The sequence below is a fragment of the Paramisgurnus dabryanus genome, chromosome 8 (genome assembly GCF_030506205.2).
Source record: "Paramisgurnus dabryanus chromosome 8, PD_genome_1.1, whole genome shotgun sequence".
NCBI lineage: Eukaryota > Metazoa > Chordata > Actinopteri > Cypriniformes > Cobitidae > Paramisgurnus > Paramisgurnus dabryanus.
The window spans coordinates 21,859,525-21,869,685 of NC_133344.1; the positions used below are offsets into that span (position 1 = coordinate 21,859,525).

General features: G+C 35.1%; 1 protein-coding gene across 1 annotated transcript; it reads right to left on the bottom strand.

Moving 5' to 3' along the window:
- Positions 1 to 836: 836 nt before the first annotated feature.
- Positions 837 to 9,843, bottom strand: pitpnaa (phosphatidylinositol transfer protein, alpha a). Its single transcript, XM_065280995.2, has 12 exons — positions 9,659 to 9,843; positions 8,470 to 8,500; positions 6,762 to 6,907; positions 6,499 to 6,590; positions 4,337 to 4,344; positions 4,146 to 4,220; positions 3,878 to 3,961; positions 3,688 to 3,765; positions 3,490 to 3,600; positions 3,215 to 3,337; positions 2,067 to 2,132; positions 837 to 1,879 (listed from the first exon to the last, which is right to left on the bottom strand). The coding sequence occupies exons 1-11, from the start codon at positions 9,673 to 9,675 to the stop codon at positions 2,085 to 2,087; spliced, it is 813 nt and encodes a 270-aa protein (XP_065137067.1). The 5' UTR covers positions 9,676 to 9,843; the 3' UTR covers positions 837 to 1,879; positions 2,067 to 2,084.
- Between the last annotated feature and the right edge of the window lie 318 nt (positions 9,844 to 10,161).

Sequence of the window (10,161 nt, forward strand, 5' to 3'; positions counted from 1 at the left end):
TTGTATCAATATGCATTCTTTGGCACCATTAAGATATGTATTACACGCATTGTGTTTTACAGGGTTTTCCCTGGAGGAAAAAATATTTTTATTGGTCTAATGTCAACATCAATGATTTCCCAATAGCTAACTAATGTAAACACTAGTTGACTTATACATTTCAACAGTCTAAAAGTCTTAAGCCTATAAAACATTTATTACAACAATGTAGGTTTTCTTGGTAGTTGTATTTAAAGCATTGCACGTCAAAAAAAGCTAAAACTTGCATTGCAAATGATATGTAGACAGCACGTTGAGTGCTTAAGTTTGCATAAAGAGCCAACATTTCATTTGAGCTCCTCTCAACTGTGGTTATATGGTGTTGAGTTTTTCACACTCGATTAAGAAACTAAAAAATTACAAAGATGCAAATGTTTGTTCATGCTCAGGAGGAAATCCAGAGTAATGTTCGTTATTTTGTCTTTGTACTCTAAGAATGCATAATTCATTTTACAGACCTGGATAGACCTACATAAACAGAGTACTTGTCCATGCACACAGAGCATTATCTTAGTTCTTTATGGGGCGGTTTAAAAGACATGGCTTAAGTTGAGTCCAAGACTAAATTGCTTGTTTGAGCTGCCTTAGCCGAAAACAGCTTGAACTGATATATCTTAACATATATCAGAGCCATTGTTTTGTCTCAAGATGCACACCAGTTATGTTTTTGTAAGGTATGTTTGTAAAAAAAGTCAACATAACGAAGTCCTGCTAAACCCTGTCCTGAACACTGCCCCATATCTGATTTCGTGTCCACTCAAAAGCAAAAAAAAAAAAAAAAACACATCAGCAAATCATAAATCTAAATTCTTTTAATATTATCTTCAGATAATGTTTAAGAAACAAGTATTACATTTGATCCAAAACCAGGAAACACACAAATGCCCGGTTTAACAGACAAGGCTCAAGCTTAGTCCCAGACTAAAGAGAATTTTTGAGTGCTCTTACCTGAAAATAACTTGTCCTGACATATCTTAAAATATCTCTGTGTCATTGTTTTGTCTCAAGATGCATACCAGTAAAGCATTTTTTAAGTGACTTAAATTTCCTAATTTAACTAAGGCATAGTGCTGGCTTAAGCTAAGCCTTGTTTGTGAAACAGGGCCAAAGTGTTTTATTATTCCAAAAGGAAGGTGAAACATGAGCCTCGTATAAGAGGCAGAATGCACATCTCACCATGTGCTAACACATATCCAACCAAATATGATCAAGACCTTCTGTAGACAATGTGTATTAAGTCACTGAAATAAATTAGCCCTTAATATTTTTGATTGTCATTTTAATTCTTGTAAACGTTGCTTATTACATAAATGTCTTAATATTCAGATTCATTTTTTTGAATGCACAAAAAATCTGCAGTTTTGGAAAGCAATAGTCAGGTATGATTGAGCAGTAACCTTCAAGTATCATACATTCATGATTACCTGCGTGTCTCGTAACAGAGGCAGCTACATCATAATGTTAACATTTGCTAGAAAAACAAGTAAACATGCTGGTGATTCAGGTAGTGAGGATCATTTAAACACATAAGTGCTGTTGGTCAGCTTCATTAAAACAGCAAACAATAAGTAAACTGGTATTTTTGGAAACAAAACAAAAGCTAGCGGACAACAGAAAAACCGAAGGGCTAAACAGAATATGTCATTATTTATTAGTGTAAAAACATCTCTGGATGAGATTTAGCATAGTGCTGCCAGACCTCCTGGACGCAGGTGTGGAGAAAAGAGAAAATATACTGGAGTGGAGCTTGAGGAGAGAGAGCGAGCGAGAGCAGCCAATCATACCGCAGAGTCCTGTCCAATACCAGGACCTGGACGAACTCCTGCTGTTTGAATGACATCTGTATTGAAGAATAACAGAAAAAATGTTAAGATGTCACAACAATAAACTATTTAAATTATCCATATTCTCATAATAAGCAGAATATGACTGAATCATGTTGTCAAACTGGATAAGATGCAGAGGACAATCCAGCGAGAGAAGCATTTTTTCAGCTTAATATCACATAGAATCACAGCTGTACTTACAGACCCAGCTGCAACACTTTATTCATCTGCAGCAGACATCCCTTTAACTGGATCCTTCACACGCATCTGATGGCCATTTAAATAAAACGTTTACAATTATTTTTAGCAACAGCAACAATAATAATAATAATAATAATAATAATAATAATAATAATACATGAATCATAATATATAATAATAATAAAATAATAATAATAATAAAAATAATATATAATAATTATAATAATGTACAAGTAATAATAAATGATAATAATAACAATGCATGAATAATAATAATAATAATAATAATAATAATAATAATAATAATGTACAAGTAATACTAATAAATAATAATAATAATAATAATAATAATAAAAATATACAAACAACAACACCAACAACAATAATAATAAATGAGTAATAATATACAAGTGATAATAATAGTAATAATATAAGAATACGAATTAGTAATAGTATTATTAATAGGGCTGCAAAACAATTAAACGGTCGTTTGCAGAATAAATGTTTTTGTTTACATCATGTGTGTGTATGTACGGGTGTATAATTAATTATTATGTATATATAAATACACACAGATGCAAGTATATATTTAAGAAATATTTACATGTCTATATATATTTTTATATTTATATACATCATTTACATTATATATAATAATAAATACTTAATATATAAATAGATTTTTTTTAATTAAACATGCATGTGTGTGTGTATTTATATATAGGGCATACACATAATTATTATACAAAGTACACACATATATAATGTAAACTTTTATTCTGCAAACGAATTAATCATGATTTATCGTTTTGCAGCCCTAATTAATAATAATAATAATAATAAACATCCCAAATAAGACTAATAATGCCAATAATAACAGTAACAGTAATATTAATAATAATAAGACATTTTTATATAATGTGAAATATATTTTGTTTTGATCTTTCTGAGCAATTTGGCTAATTTTTAGATAAACATATTGCCATGTTGAACAGCAGTGGAATCAAATGTTTGTATATGTTTTGAAAATATTTAAAATAGTGTTTTTTAAACAAGACCAACGGTATCTGTTCATATTGTAAATATCTGAGGTAAACCCTCTGATGACACATCCTGTAACTTTACAGAAAAATATCTGAAGCACTTACATCATCGAGTGCCCTCTGTGTCTCCTCCTCCATGCGACGAATATCATCCATCGTCAGGTTGATCCACCTGTCTAACCAGCAGAAGAGCTGCCTGTGGAAGTTGGTGAACAGACGCTTCTCTTGCTTTACAAAAAAAAGTAATGACTCATGAGTCAAATGAACATTTTTATCTACATTGCATGTAGTAACTGCACAAAGCCACACCATTCTAATACATAAAGCAACACAACCTGCCGATAATAAAACTGATACTAAAGGTGTAATGGTGTTCATACCTTCTGGATAAAACCCTCTACTTTGTTCTGCAAGCCAAACCATTTAAATTTGACAGTGACTAGTTTATAAGCACACATATGAGGGCAGTCGGTCTTCTGAGGAAGTTCTTTCTGCAACACACAAGAACAACATTTTAACTTCTAACACTCAAAAGTAGATATTACCTAAATGTAACTTTAAATGTAGTCCTGACACACCTTCCAGTCAGGTCCTAATGGCCCTCTTCCAGTCTTCTGTGATTTATATGTGGCTGGATCCTCTTCTGGTTTGTAGTCCTGTTGGGAAGTTCACAAGATGTTAGGTAGGTTTTCAAATTTGATTAAAGCAAATCTGATTCCTTAACATCTCATTACGATGCATCTGAAGCAAAAACTAAATCGTTCTTACTTTGGTTTCCACCTGAGATCTGTCGGCTATGTCAATGTGAACTACCTCAACCTTCTTCCACTGTTCTGGGTCAAGTTTATGAACCTTTAAGAAAACGAATCAGAAAGGTTAGATTGTGGTTTGTTTAGCATTTTTTCAGGTTAACGTCAGTCTAAACTTAAAAATCGATTTCGATCGTCACAGTGTTTTTTGGCAAATCGAATCTAATTTTAAGACATGATTAGGGTTAATCTGCGCTCTAACTTTGTTATTTCAGCTGGCTACTCACATTGTCCTGTTCTCCGAGGTCAGGCTTGTGCCACGTCTCAATCATGATTAGAAAATTGTCCTTCATGTACTCGTTCTATAAGCAGGACAGAAACACACTTTTCATTTATATTTCAACACAAATTAGTAATATTTGTTTAATCTTGCCTAAAGTCAGCCCTTTAATCCCATAATGTAACACAGGTGACTCACCGTGAGAACTGGAATGATGAAGGAGATGCATGGAAAAAAGAAAAAAAAAAGAGTTTTGAATATCTGAAATTTGTGTGTAAATATATTAATATCAACAGTTCATGTGCAAAAGCCGCTAAACACCACCTAACAAAACTTTATTTAAAATACATTATATTATCCCGCCATCTGAAATACCGTTGTTTTTAGGCACAATCCATTAACTCATTCCCTACAAGCCTTTTTTTTAAAAGTTGCCAGCCAGCATGTGATTTTCACAAGTTTCACAAAATGCCTTCCAGGAAAATTTTCACAAACAAACAAAAAACGGGTAAAAAAATACTAACCAACCCTTGGCTACTGTGGACTTAATGAGACAATTTTCAGTGGATTTATGTATTGCTTGTGTTGATATAATTGCTTCTATTGATTACCTTATTTATAAGTTTGGACAAAAGCGTCTGCTAAATGACTAAATGTAAATGTTTCATCCTATCTTCATTTGTTAAGTATCTCTTAAAAATCGATAGGTTTCTTCAATACCAAATTTTGAGCAAAAAACTGAAATAATTGCATTTTTGTAAAGGAATTTTGTTAGAGATCAGATTCAGACTGATTATCAAAACAAACACGGAGTTTAAAATTACTTAAAGGTGCAGTGTGTAATTTTTAGAAGGATCTCTTGACAGAAATGCAAAAAAATATACAAAACTATCAGGCGTGTATAAAGACCTTTCATAATGAACCGTTATGTTTTTATTACCTTAGAATCAGACGTTTTCATCTACATACACCATGGGTCCCCTTACATAGAAGTCGCCATTTTGTGCCGCCATGTTTCTACAGAAGCCCTTAACGGACAAACTTTTTTACCAAGTTGTCTCCGACGATGACATCTTTGTCCGGTGGTGGCTAACGTAGCTTCTCTATGCGTTTCAGTGGAGTGAGCAGTGGACTAAGCTGCTGGTTGCAATGCGCACCTTTACCACTAGATGCCACAAATATTTACACACTGCACCTTTAAATTGGTTTTTGCTGTTTTTTATCAGTTTTAATCAGTTTTTTATAAATTGGCCATCTAGTGGATAATAGCGGAATTACAGATTACAGTAAAAACTGGTCAGGAAAGCGTCATTGCAGGAAAATGTTTTAAGAGCAGGGAAAGAGTTAAAGAAAGTCTGATAAAAATGCTAATTAACCAGAAATCATGCCAGACACACTTAGCGGGTTTTGCATCTGAGCTCTATATGTTTATAAAATGGCTAGTTTCAGTCCTTGATTCTGATTGGTGAATAATTATGACCTTTGCACCCAACGACTGTATCACTGTGAAGTGCCCTTAGCAACGTAAACATGTGTGAAAGATTCGGTTTCTGATCACGGCCGGTCAGGGATTATTTTTCCGAACGGAAGAGCGATTTTACCTCATGAATGTTACGTTGATACTTTTTTAAATATTTGTATTATGTGGTTACCGTTTCATAAACGCTTTTCAATGTACTCCACTCTGCTTCGCGCCTAACAATGCACTTCAGCTGTGACTTATTCATCATGATACAGCACAGCCTCTGGTACCTTATTGCTTGCATTAATTATCGGATATACATTAAACGTTCATTATAGGGATGCACCGAATCCAGGATTCGGATTCGGCTGAATAATGGGATTTTTGACGGGGTTCGGCCGAATCTTAGATTTTTTTTCCACCGAACCCTAGGCTTGTGCTACGCTGGTCGAGGTCACGCGGCCGTTGATTACACACATCGGGTGCGGACGTGGAAATAAGCGGGTTGTTTTTGGTGAGCCTTAGGGCCAATTCACATTTCGTGGACGCACCTGGGAAAAACTAGCGCATCGCACCGCATCGCTTTCATTATGCATAGGCTTATGGTAATTGTCAAAATAGTTTTTTCCAATTGTCATCCTGGCATAATGTTGCATATCCTTTTTTACAGTTAAAATCAAATAAAATGAAAAATACACTGCTGTGGACGTTGTTTACTTCATTAATGTGTTTTACTGTGTTAATGGAATAAGGATGCGAGTAGGATTCGGTATTCTTAAACAGTGGATTCGGTATTCGGCCGAACCCAAAAAATCTGGATTCGGTGCATCCCTAGTCCATTACAATGTATTTAGCCTCTCAGTTTGATTTAGGTTAACAGGATGACACTGGACAGTACCTGTGCGACAGTAGGGATATGCATTCCAGGCCTCCTCGTGAATTTTGAGTGCAGATGCTGGAGCCAACAACCGTACAAAGGACGGCACTTTACTGCATGAGATGAAGACAGTGAGAATATCATCAGCACAAAAACAAACTACATCAAGACCAAATTTTTATGATGATGCATTAGATACAATTTTAAAAAACATCAAAATGGTATTGCAATGGTATCAGATAAAAATATCATGGTACTTAGACAGTGGTTGTATTATATCAAACCTTTGCAAATGATAGATCTTGTGCGTGTATTGTCCTTTCTCTCCATCTTTCTCATAGGGCTCGTTTTTCAAGACCTCCACGCCTTCTCCGCCTCCTGTTTCATTCTTACTGGCCTCTGCCACAGAGTACAGCTGGCCCACCTGGTACTGCAGTGGAGAGATACAGTCATGTGCAAATTTGCAAAACTTCAACTTAACAAATTTTAAATAAACGTGTCAAAAAAAATGTATTGACAGTGTATATAGTCTCTCATTGGCGTCTGAGAAAAGTGGTGGATTAAAAATTAAAGCATGACACAGATAAACAGCCATATATAGGATAGCGTGCCATAAACAAACCGCCATGATTACAGAGAAAGTGCTGTATGCATCTCAATCCCTATAATCAGGTGACCGTCAAGAAATAGAAACTGCTCTTGTGTCTTATGTTTCCAGCAGATACATCTTCACTAACTCTAAGTTAAGTGACTTGGCAGACCTCGAGAAGACCTAAATAAGACACCCTGAGAAAAATATCCAGTCACTGAACGGCTGACCCAGAGCCTGTTGCCTTGTGAGAGAAAAACATATCTACAAAATGTGCATGCCAATAGTAAAAAAAAATGTTTTGGCAAAATTTTAAATTTTAAAACTGTTGTAATTGAAGTACATAGGAGTGTTTGCCTGACTAGAAAATATAACATGGAGGGAACTCATGTACTTCTGTAGCTCAATTGATGAGGAAATTGCAGCTAAATGTTATGGTTTCGTTTCCCAGCGTACACACTAATTTGTCATATAGGTGCTTTAAATAAATGCGTCTTATGTACTTCAAAAGGATTGTGATATACATAACATTTTTCCCTGAAATAGGTTGTTACCACCTTTGTTTATTAAAACTTGCATGATTTGCAGACAGAATAAGGTCAGAGCTCCACAAAGCCCCCGCCCTGCGGCTGCACCAACAGGTTACAAAACCCACTTCCACAATTTAACATCCTCTGTGTGGTTCCTGATTAAACTGGTTGGGTAGATCGATTCACAATAATTCTTGCGTGTACCGTTTTATTGTAGACTTCTGTATAGGTGAACAGAATGGAATGCAACTACACATGCTAAACCTGTGTACCTTTGCACCGCTGTTTAGACAAACCCAATTCAATGCATTTCTGCTTTGAACATCACCAATCGCAGTATGATGGTGGCAGGCATAGTAAGGCTACACTTGCCTGCAATATCAAATACTACAACAAGAAAGGCCAGAGATGACATACCTAAATTAATTTAACCTTTGCTTGCTGAACTGGAGCAGTAAGGGTACACTTGATAATGTTGGAAATGCACACTCTCATGTTGCAATTACCTGTTATGTCCTTGACTGCTGCTATTATACAGGATGAGTATCTAGATCTATACGATCTAAGCATCTCTCTCTCAAACTTCAGGTCTTTTGTTTCAATTCAATGTAAAGAAAATGCCTGTTTGAATGTATTTGCTATAATCTTTCCTGCCGAGGGAAAGAAAGGGTGGAGTATGAGAAACTGGAAAAACAGAAGTATTCTGTAATTGGGCCAAAAATACACCCTTGAGTCTCAAAATAGACTTTTAAAAGGATTACTGGTGAGCACAGCAAATATAGACTGACATGGTAGCTTATAAATAAATAACAAAAAACATACAAATAATTGCCTGTGGGATTTCAGATTAAGTAAAATAAAGGCAGTGCATACCTCTTCAACAGAAATGGGCAGGACGACTCGGCTGAAACAAAAATATTTAACCATTTATTACAATGAATGAGTCAACAAAATTCAGATCATCTAACATCTTTTTATATATCGCCCAGCCCTAATCTAGATCAGTAAGTTTTATTGTACGGGTTCCTCTCAGAGTCATTTATGGCTGTAAAATGAATAAATGCAAATTTGTTATTTTCATGAAAATCAAACCCATGCGTCAAAGGACACTAACATTTATTATTATATTATTATTTTTATTAATAATAATAATAATAATAATAATAATAATATTTCTACCTCTACTACTACTACTACTACTAATAATAATAATAATAATTATTATTATTATTATTATTATTATAATTAACAAGTGAAGTCAGCATCATTTTAAACAGGATGCAAGATTTTTCTAAAAAAATATATATATATTGACTGATAAGCAGTCAATATGCAGTCACTTTCTGTCACTATGCAAGCTAATAATTTAACATTTAAATAAAAACGAAAAACACTTAAAAAGTCTGTTTTAACAATATTCAGCGTACAGGGAGTATAACAGTGTCATGACGTCACCGCAATGATGTAATCCTGACAGTGATGACTTTACCTGAGGGATTTCTACACTCTTGTTGTGAGCTCAGAAAAGAGTAAACCATGCTTGTTATTTTATAGTTAATACATATAGTCAGTGAGTTGTCTAATTACCTAAAAAAGCCGTACGATTATTTATATAAGAGTTTATATTCGTCTTTATTCGACTTTTCGTCTAAAAGTGCAGTGACGTGTACGCCGGTACGTTATGACACGTGACCGGTCAAACGATCGCACGTGACAATCACATTCATCTTACCTATCATGTCTAAACTGTTTTTACAAGAGCTAAAAGTTTTATTTTTTAATAGCTGCTGTTACTTATCAATGAATTAAACTTACACGAATCTACATTACACAAAAAAACCTATTAGGTACAATTTTGAAGCGTAAAAGTTAACATATTCACATATGACAAAAAAATGATGAAAACAATTAATAATTCTTTCATGAAAATTAGCAAAAGTCTACTTCATTAGACAGCAGCCGGCAAAAGTTATCAAACGCGCGCTCCAAATGCAAGTTTAATAAATTTCATTCATTTGAGAAAGTTTATACTATTACTATATAGATATATTTAATTACTTACAATTCTTTTATTAACATGTTATCTCCAGCGTCTCCGCGTGTACACCATTCACACCAGTTAAAGAGACTTTATACTTTGTTGCTCCCCGCCGTGACTGGTTTAAGGTCAGGTTCCTGGATTTCTCATTTCTTTAAATTCATTTCCTGAAAAATGTCGACGGGAGCGCCGCGTCGTCACGGCAACCACACCCACTGGCATGGAAATCGCGTCCTGGAGCGAATCCCATTGGTCAAGAAGTACACATAGCGCTCTTGTTTTTTGGCGCCACGCCCTGCCCTGATATTTAGCTCGCACAAACAATTTATAGGTCTATAGAAACGAACCACGGCGGGTGACAGAACTCGGTTAGCCTGATATGTGTGCCAATAGGTGTGTTTGACTTCATGCGGCGTTGCGCAGGCCCTTCGGCGTATGGCCTTAAAATACCGCGAGAGCGATATGAATGCCCACCTTATGGATAGCTCTCGCGGTACATGATATCATCCATCAAACGGTCTGCGCAG